Source organism: Galeopterus variegatus, unplaced genomic scaffold, assembly GCF_000696425.1.
Source record: "Galeopterus variegatus unplaced genomic scaffold, G_variegatus-3.0.2 Scaffold2563, whole genome shotgun sequence".
NCBI lineage: Eukaryota > Metazoa > Chordata > Mammalia > Dermoptera > Cynocephalidae > Galeopterus > Galeopterus variegatus.
In genome coordinates, this window is record NW_007728674.1 from 102,615 (window position 1) to 123,284 (window position 20,670).

At 35.5% G+C, this 20,670-nt stretch overlaps 1 protein-coding gene across 1 annotated transcript in view; it reads right to left on the reverse strand.

Moving 5' to 3' along the window:
• CCDC171 (coiled-coil domain containing 171) overlaps window positions 1-20,670 on the reverse strand; it is a 168,659-nt gene that overhangs the window by 15,333 nt on the left and 132,656 nt on the right. The window contains exons 14-15 of the mRNA XM_008582311.1: window positions 9,454-9,599; window positions 7,522-7,576 (exon numbers count right to left, since the gene is read on the reverse strand). Coding sequence (XP_008580533.1) covers window positions 7,522-7,576; window positions 9,454-9,599 — 201 coding nt within the window. The remainder of the gene's footprint in view (window positions 1-7,521; window positions 7,577-9,453; window positions 9,600-20,670) is intronic.

Genomic DNA, 20,670 nt, shown 5'->3' on the forward strand with positions numbered 1-20,670 from the left:
CCAAACACATTTTATGAGGCCAGCATTACCCTATTACCAAAGCCAAACAAAGACACCACAAGAAAACTACAGGCCAATATCCCTGATGAATATAGATCTAAAAACCCTCAACAAAATAGTAGCAACTGAACACAACAGCACAATAAAAGGATCAGACACCATGACTGAGTGGGATTTATCCATGGGATGCGAGGACAGCTAAACATATAAATATCAATTCATATGATACACCACATCAACAGATTGAAGGATAAAAATCACATGATGATCTAAATACATGCATAAAAAACATTTGATAAAATTCAATACCCTTTCATGACAAAAACTTTCAACAAATTTGAAATAGAAAGAAAGTACCTGAACACAATAAAGGTCAGATATATAAAGCCCACAGCTAATAATCATGCTCAGTGGTGAAAAACTTAAAGCCCTTCCTCTAAGATCAGAAATAAGGCAAGGATGGCCACTTTCACCACTTGTATTCAACATAGTACTAGAAGTCCTAGCAAGAACAATTAATAAAAAAAAAAGAAAAGAAAAAAAGGAAAGGAAAAAAAAAGGCATTCCCATTGGAAAGGAAGGAGTAAAACTGTCCCTGTTTGTAGATGACATGATCTTCTACATAGAAACCTCTACAGAGTATCTATATTTTTATATATAGAATATCCTATTCACTAGATTGTTTGAATTAAGATGTTAGTTGTAATCCCTAATGCAAACATTAAGAAAACAAACTCATTTACAATAGCATCAAAAGAGAAAATTCTTAGGAATAAATTTACCTAAGGAAGTGAAAGACTTAAAACACTGAAAACTACAAGACATTGGTGAAGAAAATTAAAGAAGACAAAGTAAGTGGAAAGACATCTGTGTTCATGGATTGGAAGACTTAATATTGTTAAAATATTCATAAAACCCAAAGTGATCTACAGATTCAATGCAATGTCTCTCAAAATTCCAATGGCATCTTTGCAGAAATAGAAAAAAATTGTAAAATTCATATTGTATCACAAAGGGCCCTAAATAGCCAAAATAAGCTCGCAAAGAAAAACCAAGCTGGAGGCATCATGCTTCCTGATTTAAAAATATATTACAGGGCCGGCCCGGTGGCGCACTGGAGAGTGCACCGCTTGGGAGCGCGGCAGCGCTCCCGCTGAGGGTTCGGATCCCATGTGGAGACCAGTTCCCGCTCACTGGCTGAGCGAGGTGCGGGCGCAACACCGAAGGTTGCGATCCCGTTACTGGTCAGTAAAAAAGACAAAAAGGAAAAAATATATATATATTACAAAATTACAATAATTCAAACAGTATGGGTGGGAATATGCCAGGCTAGAGGAACCTAGGACACATTCCTCTCACAGAAGAAAACCAGAACAGGCCCACCGCTACCACCACCATACTCACTAGTGACAATATCTGGATCTAGAACCATTGTCTGCCTTCCCACAGTGAGTTTTGTCCTGCCCCATGCTGCTGCTGCCAGCAGCCATACTCACTGGTGCTGGAGTGATGACCAGATCAGCTGTGCACAGAATCCCTGCTCATGCCACCATACCAGTCAGCCCAGCCGTGCTTGGGACCTCAGCCACAGCCACCTGACATGTGGCTGTCATCATTAGTGGCCCTCTACTTCATGGTACTAGCCCTGTTTGTAGATGACCCCCCACCCAAGCCACCTCTGCAGCCAGCCTAGCTATGTGCAGGACCCCTGTCGTAGTCACATGGAGTGCAGCTACCACCACCATAGCCACTGCACCAGCTGGATCGGGTGGGTGCAGGACCTGCTGCCAATGCTGAAGCAATAGTCAGCCCAGACAGGCACAGGAACCCCTGCTGCTGCCGCCTGCAGTGCACTCCCAGAGCAATCGATGCCACCACTGCACCAGTCAGACCAGCTGCACATGGGATCCCTGCCCACGCCACTGCATCAGCCAACTCCAGTTGCGTGTGGGATCTCCAGCCCAAGCTGATGCACCAGCCGGCCCAGCTGAGTGTGGAACCCCTGCCAATATTGAAGCAGTAGCCACCCCAAATGGATATGGAACCCCAGCTGTTACTGCCTGCATTTCTGCTCCTGGCACTGCTGCTGCTCGCAGCCATACATACCGCTACCACTAACACTGCACCAGTTAGACTAGCCATAGGCCAGACCCACAGCCAACACCACACACTGACAAAAGAAGAGTCACAAACAGAGCCACCAGAAAGAAGTAGGTCAGTGTATATCCAAGTTCCAGTGGTCTAACCCACAGGGGAGATTACACCCCATGTGCAGTGAGCATGACTGCCTTGACTCAGGGAGAAACACATGCAGAGAATCCAGAGTACAGAAACCCAGGATATCCAACTAGTGTACAAAAGAAAATTCCCAGCCACCACCAACCCATCCCCCAACCAAGGGAAGCAAGGACCCAGGAGAAGCCTTGGCCTATAGGAATGAGGAAAGAGAAACCTCACCCAGGGTCAACCATTCAAGCCAAGGAGATCCAGTTTACCCCAGTGCATCCATCAGGGTCACAGGACACTAGTTGGTGAGCCAACAGTCTGCTTCGGGTCACTCATCCCAGCCAAAGAAGGATAAGGAACACAGGCACTTCGCTCAACACCGAAAGAGCTTGCCCAAACTCTCGACATCCCAACACAGTGTCACTAACCTCAGCAAGAAATCACTAACTGCTCCAGTGCTCACACCAAAGAGACACAATTCTGACAATGAATATGGCAGAAGTACCCACATGGAGACTACGCTACTGTGTCTACCTGGAACCAACACTAAAACACTACTCAATGGTCAATATAAAACACATCTGCAGGAGAAAATCCTCTCTCCTCAAAGCCCACTCCAGAGTAATAGAAAAAGCAACTGCTCTACTGGATGACTAAAAATCAACATACAGAGACTAGAAATATGAAAAAACAAGGAAATATTACACCACCAAGGGAAGACCATGATTCTCAAGTACCAGAACCCATAGAGCAGAAAACCCCTGAAATGTACGAAAAGGAATTCCAACTAAAAATCTTAAACAAATTGAGTGAGTTAAAAGAAGACTCAAGTAGACAACACAATGAAATGAGAAAAACAATCCAGGACTTGAAGGAGGAAATTTACAAAGAGATAAATACCATTAAAAAGAATGTACTCTTGGAACTGAAAGATTCATTCAATAAAATAAAAACTACAATTGAGAACATAAACGGCAGGCTAGAGCAAATGGAAGAAAGAATTTCTGTACTCAAAAATGGTCTATTACAAAAAAGAAAAAAAAATACAAAAAAAAGAAAAAGAAGAAGAAAATCTAAGAGAGCCTACAGACCACCTTAAGCACAGAAACATCCAAATTATGTATGTTCCAGGAGAAACATTGAAAACATACTCAATGAAATAATAGCAGAAAACTTCCCAGGTATTAGGGCTGGCCCGGTGGCGCACTCCTACAGTGCGCCGCTTGGGAGCGCGGCGGCGCTCCCGCCGTGGGTTCGGATCCCACATACAGACCGGTTCCTGCTCACTGGCTGGGCAGGGTGCGGGCGCGACACCGAGGGTTGCGATCCTGTTGCCGGTCCCGGTCCGGTGCGGGCACAACACTGAGGGTTGCGATCCGTTGCCAGACACGAAAAAAGACAAAAAGGAAAAAAAAAAAAAGAAAACTTCCCAGGTATTAATAGAGTGGCTTTGCGATCCAAGAGCCTCAAAGGTCCCCAAACAGATTCAGTCCAAAAAGGTCTTCTCTGAGACACACTGTAATCAAACTCAAAAATCAAAGACAAAGAGAGAATCCTAAAAAGGGCAAGAGAAAAGTGTCAAGTCACCTATAAGGGAGTCCCAATCAGACTAACAGCAGACTTGTCAACAAAACTCTACAGCCAGAAGAGATTGGGACAATATATCCGAAGTACTAAAGGAAAAAAAAAAAACCTGCCAGCCAAGAATACTATACCCAGCAATGCTACCCTTCAGAAATGAAGGGGAAATAGTGTATTTCCCAGAAAAATAAAAGCTGCAGAAGTTCACTATCACACAACCACATCTACAAGAAATCCTTAAGGGAGTACTGCACCTGGAACCCAAAATATGATAATCACTACCATGAATACATGCGAAAGAACAAACACCACTGGTAAGGCAAGAAAGAGATCAACAAAGAGAAAGAAACTATATCGTACCACTTCAAAAAACCAGTGAACACCAAAGACAAAAAATAAAATGGGAAGAAACAAAAAATATTTTAATCAACCATACGAAAAGTAATTAAATATCAAGAGTAAGATAATACCATTCAATAACAACCCTATATGTAGACATTAAATTCCCCACTCAAAAGACATAGATTAGTGGATTGGATTAAAAAGCTAGACCCAACTATGTGCTGTCTACAGAGACTCTCTTCATCCCAAAAGACACATACAGACTAACAGGGAGAGGATGGAAAAAGATATACCATGCAAACAGAAACCAAAAACGAACAGGAGTAGCTATTATTACATCAGATAAAATAGACTTTAAACCAAAAACCATAAAAAGAAACAAAGGAGGCCATTATATAATGATTAAGGGATCTCTTTATCAAGAAGAAATAACAGTCATAAATATATATGCACCCAATATCAGAGCACCCAGATATATAAAGCAAACACTATTAGACTGAAAGAAAGAGATTAACCCCAATATGATAATAGTTGGGGACCTGAATAACCCTCTCACATCATTGCACAGATCATTTAGGGAACAAATCAACAGTGAAACAGAGGATTTAAACTACACTTTTGATCAGCTGGACTTGGCAGATATGTACAGAACATTTCATCCAAGAACTACAGAACATACATTAATCTCCTCAGCACATAAAACATTCTCCAGGATAGACTACGTATCAGGTCACAAACCGAGTCTCAACAAATTTTAAAAATTTAAATCATTTCAAGTATCTCCTCAGACCACAACAGATTAAAACTAGAAATCAATAACAAGTGAAACTGCAGAAACTATACAAACACATAGAAATTAAACAACATGCTCCTGAACGACTCACAGGCCCAAGAAGAAATTAAACAGGAAATCAAAAAATTTCTTGAAACTAATAAAAATAAAGACATATCATACCAAAACTTGTGGGATATTGCAAAAGTAGTACTAAGAGAGAAGATTATTGCAATAAACCTTACATCAAAACAACAGAAAGATTTCAAATAAACAACCTAATGCTACACCTCAAAGAACAAGAAAAACAAGAACAATCCAACCCCAAAATTAGTAGATGGAAAGAAATAATTAAGATCATAGCAGAACGAAATGAAATGGAGACCCAAAAATGATACAAAAAAAAATCAATGCAGTGAACAGTTGATTCTTTGAGAAGATAAATAAAATAGAAAAATCATTTAGCTAGGTTAACAACAACAAAAAAATAGAAGACCCAAATAACAAAAATCAGAAATGAAAAAGGAGACATTACAAACAATACCACAGAAATACAAAGAATCATTAGATACTATTATAAATAACTACACGCCAACAAATTAGAAAACCTAGAGAAAATGGATAAATATCTGAACATACACAAATTTCCAAGACTGAACCAAGAAGACATAAAAAATCTGAACAGACCAATAGCAAGCAACGAGACTGAAGAAATAATCATCAGTCTCCCAACAAAGAAAAAAGCCCAGGATCAAATGGCTTTACTGCTGAATTCTACCAAACCCTTGAAGAGGAATTAATACCAATTTTCTTCAAACTATTCCAAAAATTGAAACAGAAGTGACTCTCCCAAACTCATTCTATGAGGCCAGTATCACCCTGATAACAAAACCAAAGATACAAGAGAAAAAGAAAACTACAGGCCAATATCTTTGATGAATATAGATGCAAAAATCCTCAACAAAATATTAGCAATCAGAATACAGCAACACATCAAAAAAATTATACACCATGATCATGTGGGATTCATCCCAGAGATTTAAGGTTGATTCAACATATGCAAGTCAATAAATGTAACACATCACATCAACCAAACCACGGACAAAAACCATATGATTATCTCAATAGATGCAGAAAAAGCATTTGATAAAATTCAACATCGCTTTCTGATAAAGACTCTTAGCAAATTAGGTATAGAAGGAAAGTATTCAACACAATAAAAGCCATATGCAACAAATCGACTGCCAACATCATCCCAAACTAATAACAGAAACAAGACAAAGATGCCCACTCACACCACTCCTATTTAACACAGATTGGATTGCAAAGTCAACACTGACTACATAAAAAGGTGTGCCATGTATATGATATAATTGACTTCTCTATTCACCAAGTACAAAAAAGAAATCTAACCAAAGATGTCTTTTTAACTGTAAATCTAAACTTCAGATTTGTAGCATATATGAATTTGATTTGACTACATTTAAACTATACTGACTAGTTAAACTTTTTTAAATGGGGAGGGGGAAGAATCATAGTTTTAAACAAACTTAAAAGAAAATAGCACTCAGAAAATTAAATTTCTTTCAAAATGCTACTGATATGAAATAATGCTAGTCACTTTCAAAATATAAAATACAAAAGCCCAGTGTTTTTAAAATATTAAAATAGATTAAATATTAGTTTACTAATGTTTATTTAATATCTCCTTTAAAAGGTTAGTTTTAGGGTATCTTAAGTGATTTATAAAACTATATTATATAATAAATTTGATTCACAAAATTGTTCTAAATATGATTCATTCATAAATTCCATACATCTTAAAAGCACTAGATGTTCGCATTTTCCACAAACTGTCATTAGACAATAACAGAAACACATAAATAACATTTCTCTATTTTTAAATAATGAAATAATGAATATGTCCTTGAATTTGTAGTGGAGTACTAACAAAATATATAGTCGGTTAATATATTAAGTTTTTACTAAAATCATAACACCCTTATTATGCTGTTGATCACTACAAATTAAAAGTCAGAGCTTATCATACAGAAGTAACCAAATTTGAAAATAATAGAATATTATTAAATATATTAAATTTCTACTTTAAGAACACATTCTTATAAGTAAGAAAGTAAATTTCAATTTGAATAATGTTACTGCCTAGTTAAGGTATATGAATATTGCCAAATAAAATACATTACATCTCTATATATACATTTATAGGACAGTTGGTTTAAGAGTGGCAAGAGGTTTGACAGTGTGGTCAAACATTTTGTCATTATGAGGCATGTGAGAATCTTAATGACCTCTGGTTCTTTCAGCAAAGACCACAAATAATTCAAGTGCAATTACAGCAGTTTGGGGAAACCACTATTTTTCTAGTTTTTTCAAGTAAGTAAAGTGAATTCTGAAAAAAAGTATGTAATATAGCATTACATAATGTAAATTTTCAGTCATCATTTAATAATATTCTAAAGTATCTTTTAATTTATTTTAAAGAAAGTTATAAAATGAGTTAAAGTACTGTATTGTTAATCAAAAAAAAAGACTAGGAGAAAAGTCAAAACGAATTGAAAAATATTAAAAAATTACAGTACCTTATGAAGTGTATTTTCAACTGTTCTCATGTGATTAGCAACACATTCTTTATCTCTAGAAAAAATAAAGGAAAAATTAGGTGTTAGCAAAACATAAGCCTACTACAACTGTTACACATTTTATTATAAGTAACTTATTGAAAAATAAGGGTTGGTTGTCATTCTTATCTTTTTAAAAGTGTAAAACCCAATCATATTCACTGATCTTTCCTACATTTAACTGTTATCTCAATTATGCTATCTATCTCAAATGGGGCAGTGGTGAGGGGGATTTTTAAAAGTTTTAAAAAAAAGAAAAAAGACTTTAAATCTTAGGGATGGGGATGTATTACAAATGGCCATACTATGCAAAATAATATTCTCCTTTCTACAGAGTCTTCTTTGTGTTATAATAATTGTACAAAAAATCCTCCATGACTCGACCAAGACTATGCAAAGTTATGAGTTTCTCCTATTAGCTCTCATAATGAAACAAAAACTTTGAATGAAAATGAAGACAATAATTTAAAGGTAAATTATAAATTGAAAACTGTGAATAACGTATTAGCTCTCCAAATTACAAATTAGCTTTCTTCAGTTTTATAAGAATATGTGCCCATGGTCACAATTTATAGACATGTCAAATTCCTGAATTAACAGCAATCTTCTTAAAACACAGTATGAATCCTGAGGTTTCACAATTCCGTTTTCATTAATCTCAGAATTTTTTCAGAGCTATAAGACTCACTGGAAATTATGCAGGCTAAGCCTCTGATTTGATATGAGGAAATTGAGAGTGAACAATGACAACAAAAAATGACTTAGTCAAAAAAATTTTTTTAAAAGACAATTACATATACCTAATATGGTGGTGCAATGTTACATAGCTTTATAATTTTCCAGAAAAAAATATTTGTGGATCTGCAACATGACAATATTTTGGCCTTGTGTCAATTCATTTTTTCATTATGCTTGAGCAATGTCACAAGCCCAGGGTCAAAGTTTATGGACATCCTAAGACTGCAGATTCCATGCTCTGTGACCTACAGACTACATTCTGTAGTATAAAGACTACGTTCATATTTCATGATATTTTATGCTTAACATGAGTTCTTCTCAAAAAAATTTTTTAATTAACATTTGCAAGTATAGGAATTCAGAACTCCAAATTTAGAAAACACTGAGTTTATTAAAATTAGATGTTGCTTTAATCCTTAAATAGATTTTCTAAGCCATGCTGTTGTACAAAGGACTGACTGTCTTAAAGTATTCCATGAAATTTGATGTGGGGAACAAATAACAATGCCTAAGAGAACTGTTCAATTTGAACTTCACAGTGTATGTTAACTTGATTACCTAGTAAAAGAAAAAACACTCTCATCACATTTACATAATTGCCCAGTCTGAAAACTATTTAACATATTTGAATATATAGCTATAAAATTAAATGAATTTTCCATGATCAATATGTTTTTATTGCATTTTTTTTAAATGCTATGATACATATGTTGTATACTGACATTTCTTTATGCAAATATTACTTGCAATATTAGTAAATTGACAGAAGCACAGCAAAATTGGGGGGCAGTGGGGCAGAAAGGGATGAAGAATGTGTTGCAGCAGGTACTATGCAAAACTTTTAAATAAAGAGTCTTACATTTCACACTAATAAAAACAGTTTCAAATATGTAACACCTACAACAGAACCCAAAATACACATAATTAGAGGTTATGTAGAAGCTTATACTTTTCTGAGGTTTCTCAATAAAATATATACTTAGTATGTTGAGTTAAGAATTTTCTTTTTTGAGGATATATCAGAGAATTTCAAAGAAAGACAGCTGTACTTTTGTTTTCTAACACTGTATTATCCAGGGCTAAAACTCGGAGCATGAAAGTAAGAATTGATCTTTTGTCTGTTTTAAGTGATCTCCCCAAGGTCCAAATGCTCACTTGGCTGCCATGCGGAGGGCACTCTCTGCATCATGGATGTTCTCCTCCAGTCGACGCTTGTCCTGCTCCAGCTGGCTAAGATGTCTATTGAGCTGACGCAGAGATTGATCTTTTCTTCTCAGCTCCATCTTTGCCTCGGAGAGACTCTGCAAGCAGACAGAAAACAGAGTTACTTGTCAGCCCTGATAATTAACTTCAATTTATGCCATAGGCTATTAAACAAAGAAGAATACAGACTGACTGAAAAGTAGACTTGGGTCATTACACATCAAGGTTTAACAAATTTTCTGCAAAAATTTTATATACTTACTAATTAGAAATGACAGAACTGATAAGATTTTGAAAAATGTTTGTCTACAAAACACAACTTTATTTTTTAAAATACTGTAAAGCAAATAAATTGTATTCTTACTAAAAAGAATATCTAATTATAAAAATCTCAGGTTGTGTTTTCTTTTAATGATGAAAAAAATAAAGGTGTCAGGGGAGAAAGCACATGAAATTTAGAGTCTATTTAACTCTAAATAGAACTAGAGTTAAAGGACTATTATATGCCCAAAGTGTGTATGTGATTGAGAGATAGGTTGACTAGAATACCTACAACAGAATGGTGAACTCAAGATTAAAAAGTACCACTACTTTCTTTATAAATAAATCTATAATAGATTGCTATAGACATCTCAGTGGACAAACGAACTAGACTCCAAAATAATATTCACTTAAAAATTAGCTTCCTAGTAAATGGCTCTCACGTAAAGGATAGCAAGACAAATGTGACTGAAATGTTTCAACCAATAGAGAAAGTTATGAATAATACTTGCATTCAGAATTATATATGCTCCATAAATACATCCCAAGTCACAGAAGTATAAAATCTATTGATTGATATTTGCTATTTGCCTTAATCTGAAATATTCACCAAGCAGAAAATGTTCAAGATGCTATTGTGCAACTTTATCTTGAATGTTTGGGACTTAAGATCTTAGAAACTCACAATTTAAAGTATTTTCTAGACCTCATTTTAAATTCTAGGATGCAAAATAATATGGGGACCAGAGGATCTGTTACCACTAAAATTCTGCTATTTCCTTTGCCTATAAAATTTCTAGAGTAAGTTTATCAGTTTTTTCAATTAAATTTGTTGGACAGTGAGCTAAACAATTGACTGCATACACATAACATTTTTTTCTTCTTACTAAGAGTTTAGTCACACATTAACATCCACAACTGTGCTTCAAAACTCCAGTAAAGAATAAGCAAAATGCTGTAATTTCATGTTTAAAATTTTTCCAACAGCATCTTTTAATGCATTCTCAATGATTAGTATAAAAACTCAAGCTGCCTACATGGAGCTAAAGCAATTAATTCACTCTAAATGCTGGTGAACTGAAAGCAATCATCAGTCAAACCAGGTATTTAAAAACGTTAAAAGTTTTTAAATTCAGTACTTCATTTTTCAAAGTCAAGTTGCTGTCAGATAAATACAATTCAAAAAATTAAAATAAGCAAACTGTGATTACTTATTAGATATTGTATTTCATTTTAAATCTTTACTATTAAGAGATCTTTAAGAGCATTCCACCATAGAAATAGTCACTGATTCAAACCAACTTTAACAAAATGACAAAGAATAGATTTTAAAAACCACACTAAACCTACTAATTTTGTGCCAATATTAAGATAGTTAAAGGCACTGAAATATCATGATTTCTTTATTTAAAAAAATAAAACCCATTTGAGTCCTTTTAAAGTCAGTATTTCTGACATATTCCAGGCAATAAAAAATGCTGTTTTTTAGATATGCACCAGTATGCATAAAGCTTAAATTCCTTTTCCAACGGAAATAATAAATCTGTGCCAATCTATTCAAATTCTCTTGTTCGGTAACTCTAGAGGTCCATGTTTGTGGGGGGACTATCCATGGTTTAGTATATTGTCTCCAGCCTTGTCTAGATTGAAGCTCGCTGGTCCAATCTGAGAGAATCCATGACCTTGGAATCATTATAAAACAACACTTAACATTTCAGCAATCCTATGATATACTTTCAAAGAAGATATAATTCACAGCATTAGAATTTCTACTATATATCTAAATCTTGTTGTTTCCACTCCTTCATTTTCATCTCTCAGGAGCAATGACAGGGAGCCATCCAACTCTTTTAAAGCTTACACTATTTCGGGGGCATAGAAAAGGAACAAAAAGTGGATAAACAAAGTGATATAAATCATACTTCCTTGAGAGTGAAAATGAAAAGATAATATAGCTTTTCTAAAAAAAAAAGTCATAGTCATATAACTTATAGACAAAGGATTCTCATTTTAAAGAGTTGGGGGACATCGTAAAGAAATCTACATACATCGGTAGGTCCTAAGGTTCATGGGAATGTGTGCAAGGCACAAAAACATAAAAAGTGATTTGAGAAAATGCATTTTCCCTAATATTCACCTTTTTTAATAACAAAAATAGAATCTTTAAGTATCCTAACAGTGAGCTTTAAAGAAAAATATATTTGTGTGTGTGTGTGTGTATATATATATATATATGTATATATATATATACAGCATATATGTTTACATATATATCTCATATATAATATATATCACATACATAAAATTTTAAGTTCAGCTTTTCTTTCTCCTGTTCAGACTGATCTAATTAAAACCCATGATAAACTTTATGGACTGTAATATTTCCAACTGAATGACTGAAACCAAGAGGGTGTGCCTCTAGGCAGCAAGGCAACAATGATAACCAGCAGGTTAGCCACTAATTTCTCAACCAGGGTAGATTGTGAAAGTGTGATGTTCTGATATCCAAGAAACTGTTCAGGAGAGAATAGGATAAATCAAGTTTAATAACTCTGCTCCTAATTGTTCCCCCAATGCTCAACTCTAATTACTTGGAGAACTCTCCTGACTGTCACCTGATATTAAGTTGTTGGAGGCTGAGCCTGGAACAGTGAGATAATCAATAAACATTTAGTGGGGAGAAGAATGAAGATCCTGTTAAGCAGTGGGAACCTGCAGCACCCAAAGCCCTTCTGCTCATGAGAAAACCTATGGGACAGCCATAGTGATTGCAAAGCAATAATCCAAAGCACTGTTTTTAGGCCTTGAGGCCTTTAGGCAACAGTACATTTGAGGAAAAAAGGTTAACACGGTCATCCTAATTACAGCCCACTTTCACATACTTCATATATAAGCGAAGACAAGCCAATTAGGTAGAAAGGAAGATAAGGGAAGTTTTATTTGTATACTAATTAAACCCCTGATGAAATTAAAGGAAAAACATACAGCTCTGTAATTGTGTCTGAGAAAGGTCACTTCAGGTTCAGTTATCAGAACAGCACAGCCTTGAGATATTTCGCTTAATCCACAATACAGCCCTCATCTTGTACCCAGGTCTTAATATTTACAAAAAAAATAAAAAATAAATCAAAGCCTGATATTGAATTTATCTTTAAACAGTGTTGTGAACAATTTTAGCTATTAGAAAGCTAAAGCTAAACACGATAACAAGAGTCTTTTAAAAGGCAGAAAAATATTCTATCTACATTAAAACCAATGTCACAATATTATTTATCAAAGATTCCAGTTTTCATTTTAAATCTAAAATGTTTTAGGGCAAGTTTTTATAATGACATCCCAAACTTACTGTATTTCAAAAGCTACTGTGTAATATCTTTATGTATTTCTTTTTAGATAATGATGTTATTGCTCACCCTCACGTACACCTCTCATAGTCCGGGGGGGGGTGGAAAGCCAATGCTTTCACAAAATTACTCTTAAAAGAAAATATTTACATCTGATTGCTTTCAAAACATGGTCATGAAAAGCTATTTACTACTAATAACTAGCAGGAAAAGTATGGATATAAAGGAAGTAGTTAAGTATAGGAAAAGTTTAAGGATAGAATACATGGTAGATGTAAATATTAAATGACCCACACATTTTTTTAAATGTCTTCTTTCTTGTCTATAGTTTCTGAAGTTTCTATAATAAACATGCATTACTATTGAATAAGAACAAATTATTTTTTAAGTCATACATAATTTTATATTTCTAAAGCTTTAAATGTTTTCTAAAGCTAATAATTTTTCAAATGAATTGTGAATATAAACTGAAATTCTATTACTTTGCACCTATGAAAACATTTTGTGCAGTGGAAATTTTTTTAGAATAACAGCTTTATTGAGATATAATTCACATACCACACAATTCACTCTTTTAAAGTATGCAATTCAGTGGGTTTTAGTATATTCACAGAGCTCTGCAATTATCACCAGTGTAGGTCTTTTTTGAAGTGAAGTTTAAAAAAAAAAAAACTTATAAAAACAACACAGCTATCTAAATATAGTACTATGTTTCATTATTTCAGCAAACTATAATTTAAAACTACACATGATATACAAGGTTTATAATTTTGTTCGGTAATAGATTTAAAAATAAAAAATTTATGAAATGAATTCCCTGAATCTGAATATTTGATTAATAAATGTGGTATAGTACAAAATTTAAAGTTATCTGAAAGGATGTGCACATCTCTCCAATTAATAATTCTGGATGTCAAGGGAATCACCCAACATAGTTCTTTCTCATAAGGGTACAGTATAGCAGTGCTTTAGACCATTAGGCCGCTAGGCAGACTGAGCCCCAGGGGATATCGCTTTTAAAGATTTTCTTTTGTCTAATGGGAAATATCTATGGATCCACATTCCTGCAGACTAAAAGCTAATGGCTTATTCAATTTGGTAGAAAAAGTTAGTCATACAAAATGAAAGGCAAGACAACAACACAAGTGTTATAAAGAACTAAGCTATATTTCCTAGGACAGGGAAAAATATCTATAACTTTTTTTTAAATATATTTACTACTATCTACTGTTACTTTTGAACGAACATTCCTAGATTGCAACAAATTAGGGTAAAACATCTCAAGGCACTAAAATTAATGTTGAGAGAGGAAGTAACACTATCTTCAGCCCTACTATTATAATGTGGCAACTAAAAAATAATATTAATCAAGAATTAATTGAGTGGCTGCTGGGTGGATCAACCTATGCAGGGTGCCACAGAAAGTATAAAGTTAAAATGACACAACCACCAAATTTACAATAGGGTTGGGCAAACAAGTCAGGGACAAAATGAAAGAATAATATATTTTATAATAAAGCTCGAAAATATGTGAGATAAGCAATCAGATAATTTACAATAAATATACAATAGTAAAAGATGTTGGTATGTGGTACAATTAATATATGAATTAATTTCAATCTTAGTATTTTAGATAAAGAATTTAAATGAAAAGTTATGCAATTTTAAGTTATCTTCCTTGAGGACACTATCTTTTATTGTTTTCTAGTAATAACCTTATCCAGAAGGTAGGTGACATATTTATGAACTGAAGCTGAAGATCAAATAACTTACTCAGCTGCAGGGTTGAATAAACGGCAGTCCTAGTTAGAACTCACATGTCTAGTAAGACAACAGATGTGGAAGCATCCTATAAACCATAAAAGACTACATATATTTAAAGGGTATAATTAATACAATAATTACACTTCTACATGTACCATCATTACATGACCTTCTTTAAATTCTCATTTATATGTGACAATGTATGAGTTTCTATATTATTTCTGCATCATTTATGTATACATATACATATACACACATACACACACAAATACGTACAATTTTTTAAAATACCTTATCACACTTGAAAAAGATAAAAGGAAATTAACAAAGACAAGTGTAAAATAAGTTATTTTCTAAATAGGCCATCTGGTAGATGATTAACAAAAAATGGAGCAAATGAGCAATGAAAATTCATCTTTAAAATTTCAAAGTATGCTGTAAGATTTTGTTGTATAATGTCTTATGATTATTGGTACCATATTCCCACATATTCCTCTGAAAAAGTCCTCCTAAATTCTGTCAATATAAGAGGAAAAAGTTAATCCTTCTCAGTAAACTAACTGAAAGTGATCAATAGTAAAATACAATGGAATGAAAAGGAACCTCATAAAAGTGTTCAAAATACATCAAATGCTCTTTGTTCTAAGCCTCACATATAAAGCACAAAACTCTCTCCCATAGACTAAAAGTGTTTGATAGTAATGAGGTAAAGTGGGAGAGAAATAGTTAAAACACACGTTAATTGACAAAAAAGGGAGGACAGTAAAGAGAATCATGAGATCCCTCTCGACTGGAAAATATACTCAGAAAAGTACAAAACAGGCAAGTGGTAGCTAGATCTATTGTGACACATGGCATGCGAGGATAATGAGGCAGCAATGTTTTCTCAGAGTATAAAGCAAACTGCATTTGGCTGTACTGCAGACCTCATGAGAGACAAATGACGTACAGGTGACAACAATTATGATACTGCTATAATAAAATCAGCTCTTATATGACCTCTATGTTCTCTCAGCAAATACCTAAGAAATACAAGGGGATAGAATCACACCGGTTCTTCTGTTGCACTTTATCAGCTACAGACTACACAGCATGTTCCAAAAATTTCACACAGTTTACAATCCTAGCTAGGTGAAGGCCCAAAATGCTGCTGAATTCCCTGGCAATATTTTAAATGAATCAAGCTATGAATTAAGTTGTAGAAAATTATTTAGAATTTAAATGCTGTTTAAAAATCATATGAGAATTACCTAAAGCAAATGTCTAAGAAGGGTTCCTGACATTTAAATAAAAAGAAATTATTATCCAAAGAATCTTTAAAATTCAAGTATCCTTTTGGTGATATAATTGAATAGGATGAGTAAACATATTAATAATTAAAATGATCTCAATATTTTCATAGTACTACATAATTTAAATGACCATTATTAAACTTGAATATACTATATATTAACTAATTTTTTTTTCTTTTTTTTTTTTTCCTTTTTGTCTTTTTTACTGACAGGTAACGGGATCGCAACCCTCAGTGTCGTGCCCGTACCAGGGACCAGCAACGGGATCGCAACCCTCGGTGTTGCGCCCGCACCGCGCTCAGCCAGTGAGCGGGAACCGGTCTCCACATGGGATCCAAACCCTCGGCGGGAGCACCACCACACTCCCAAGCGGCGCACTCTCCAGTGTGCCACCGGGCCGGCCCTATATTAACTAATTTTAATAAAAGTAAATCAAATAGCAGCTGAGTAAAAGTCAATTGCCTAAGAGAATCCTAAGGTCAAATTTAAAATTGGAAAACTAAACATGTTATTTTATACATAAATGTAAATAAAACAAAGTTAGAGTTCTTTTTAAAAGTTTATTCATTGGATGAATTTTTGTGCATTGAGTATTTTACCAGTGATTTCTATCTTAAGTTCTATCTTAATAAAAAGTTCTGAACAGCATTTACTAACTTTCACCATGTAGAGCATTTCACTTTATGTGAAGGCATTAGCCCTGTTCTTGTATGATGCTCAGAACACTGCCTATCATATTGGTCTTATTGAAGGTGTTTAATAAATGGTATCCACTATAACTGTTGTTATTGGACTTCATTTAGGTATAAATAGAATGCAACCACTTATTTTTATTTCTTTTGATTTATTTTTAATGAACATATTCATTGTTACAAAATCATATTTATTCTTTATTCCCCTTATTCAATCTCCCCCTTCTCTTTCCCCCTCCCCCCTCTAATAACCATACATTTGTTCTCTCCATCTGATAGATTAACTGTTCCTCTGTTGGATTTTTTTCCTAGATGATCTGTTCAGTACTGAGACAGGTATGATCAAGTCCTCACTTATTATCATAAGTCAGATGCTTCTTCTATTACTCTGGAGCATGCTCTGTGAAGAGAGGGAACCTCTACTTTTGGTCTCCACTGGTGCCTCTCCTTGTGTCAATACAGCTGAGAGTCTGGCGTGCCATCTGCACAGTGGCTGTGACTGCTGCTATAGAGACTAGCTGCCTTTTCGGCAGCCATGGCAACTGCAGTGGCTATGGTAGGCTTCCTGTGTGGAAACGGTGTTTTGGGTGTGCTCTTTACCTGGCTGCAGCTGAGTTCGGCTTCCTCTGGCTCCATGCCTCATTTTAAGATGTTGTTGCGGAGCAGCTGAGGGGGGTCAGGGGGAGGGGAATGGGGAAAAAAATAGGGTGGGAAGAGCAGGAAGGAGAGGTGGCAAGATCGAGGCCCATGGCAACCTCCTCATTCTGTCTGGGGAGACCAGGGGGCATCCAGCTGCAGCTCGGTCTTTGCTAGGCTAGATGCAGATGTCAGGTGGGTGTGGCTGAAGCCCTTGGCCCTCCACTGCCCCAACTTGGGAGCATGGGGTGCTTCTTATGGTGGCTTGGTGGTTGTCACTGGGCTAGTTGCAGATGGAGGGGAGGTGTGGCTGAAGCCCTTGGCCCCCCACCACCCCAGCTCAGGAGCCCAGGGCACTAGCAGTGGCTCCGTGGACATCACTGGATTGGTTGCAGATGTCAGGGGGTGTGGCTGAGGACCTCGGCCCCCCACCACCCTGGCTTGGGGGCCCAGGGCAGAAAGCAACCATTTAAGTTGACTGAAGTACTTGATTGACTTCATGGAATTTGATAAATACGTGAAATATTGATTTAACATTTCCACGGGGATTTCCCAGTCAATGGATTTTATGGAAAATCTGGAAAGATGGTTACTAACACCACTGTGGTGCAGGGTAAAGAAGAGGGGTTTAGGTTCAGAAGACTTGGGCTCACATTTTGGGATAAATCCATTTACTACTTACATGAACTTTAAGCAAGTTACTTAACTTTTCTGATTCTTAGTTTTCTCAGTGTATAATAGGAATGGTAGTGCTATCTACCTCACTAGATTATGAAGAATCAAATGAGTTAATCTAATTGTAAAGTGCTTGGATAATAATGATAATGGTACTTAGTTGTCAGTCAAGTAATTTTTTTCCTCAGGGACTGTAGGGGGAATAACAACAGTTATAACGGAAAATATTTGTTGAACACCTACAATATGACAGACATTGCTCTGAACATTGTAGAAGAACAGTTCTTAATGATACATTTTCAACATGGAAAATCCAACACTGCACAACTCAATATCCCTTATATAAAAATAGGATCACTGTGATCATTTATTAAATGTGCTAATAAAATAAAAAAAATTTGCAAAGTGAGGATGAATTATATATATATCACTCCACTGTAGTATAGAATTTTACATAATTCAAGACACACTGGCTGCTGCTTTTTCTTTTTAATCTTTCAAAAAGCAATGAACTTCTCAGTGTCTGTCTCCTTTGTAAGTTAGCAACAATGGTATTGAACTTTCCCTGTAGATCTTGGAATTTGGCTGCCTAGCATAATCTCAACTTTTAAAATATTTATAACAGGAACTCCACACTATCACAACAGTATATTAAGATACTAAGTTCTCTAATACCTATAGCTACGTCCTCCCATTAAGGAGATCTTAGCTACTATGTAAAAAGACATTTATATGCCTAATTCAAAAATGCCACCCTTGGGCTGGCCCGGTGGCACACTGCTACAGTGCACCGCTTGGGAGCGTGGTGGCGCTCCCGCCGAGGGTTCGGATCCCACATACAGACCGGTTCCCGCTCACTGGCTGAGCGAGGGGTGGGCGCAGTACCGAGGGTTGCGATCCCGTTGCCAGTCCCGGTCCAGTACGGGCGCGACACTGAGGGTTGCGGTCCGTTGCCGGACACGAAAAAAGACAAAAAGGAAAAAAAAAAATGCCACCCTTAAATAACTGATGCCATGCAGACTGTCTTACAGTGTTATACATTAACAAAAGAATTAGTACACAAATATGTCAATCAAAGACATAAAAGTAGAGATGCATTTGACTTAGCATTCCATTTGTACTTACCCTGAAAGAGATGAAGGAGAGAAGATGGGGAAAGGGAAGGGAATGGAAAGGGAGATCAACAATTTGATTACAGTAGTTCTGGTGCCATTTACCTGCAGTAAGTCTGTAATAGATGACACAAACAAAGCAAAAAGCAACAAGGCCTGCTGTTCCACTTGGTTGCTCTCATTTCCCACATATCTCTGACACTGCAAAAACTCTACTAAGGAAGTGAAAGGGACAGTGATTCTCCTGTACCAAAAACATACTTTCATTCAAGTTGGCCACTAAATGCAAACCAACCTCTTCATTTGGTACCTAACCAAAGATATGGCCAAATATTATGACATCAAAGAAAACTTGGCTGTTCTGGGTTGTTTAGAATATGTCATCTCTAATTTTGTCCCTCCCAAAGGGACGTTTTAAAGGAATAAAAACAAATATAAACAGTTTACTGAATGGGGTAGACTGAAAAGAGTACAAAAAAACAAATTGGTTTAATCATTTTTCTACTAATAACTTCAAACATTCCCTGCCAGATTTCCCTAAGGTATTCTTAAAGACACTTCAGATTATACAAGATTTTTGCTTTATGTGCTGATTGTAAAACATAACCTCACCATAGGCTGTGACTCTACTTATTTATTCATTCATTCAACATACATATATTGTACGCCTATATATGTCAAAGCAATAAAAAATAACAATAGCTAACACATCCCGAGTATCATTTTATGTAGACATTAGTATAATTAGTCCTTATAACAAATCCATGAGATAAGTACTACTATTATTTCCATTACACAAATGAGGAAACTGAAGCACAGAGTTCAAGTAACTTGCCCAAGATTACACAGAGCCAGGGTTCATAACCAGGCAGTCTAATATTAGTAAATAAATACATACATAAACACAAAGAATATACTCCTCTTAGAAATGACTTCTTATCTGGAAAAATGAGAAGGGGTTTAAAAAGCAGCTGGTATTAAAGCTAACTGTTCAGTGTTGTAAAGAGCATTCTGGTCAAAATAAAATGCATGTTCAGAAAAGTACAAGAGGCAAGGTACAGCTAGAAGATAAGGTGCTATTGAGAATGGCAAAAGAGATTAGAAAAGTACATATAGGCCAGATGTAGTCAGGAAACCAGACTTATAACCTTGCAAATGATTTATGTACAACATTCCTTGGATATGAGCAGGGGGAGAGACAGGTTAAGGGGGATGCTTGAATTAGTGGACTTCCAACCCCCATCCTTCTTTCAACCAAAATTTGCTATAATATTTTCTATGAGCTTTTGTATAAGATTTTGTTTAAAGAAAGTGTTCAGTGGCTAAACATACTTGCCAACTATTGTCATAGGAAGCCATGGGAAGCTGCTGAAGGATTCCAGGCTGTGAAGCA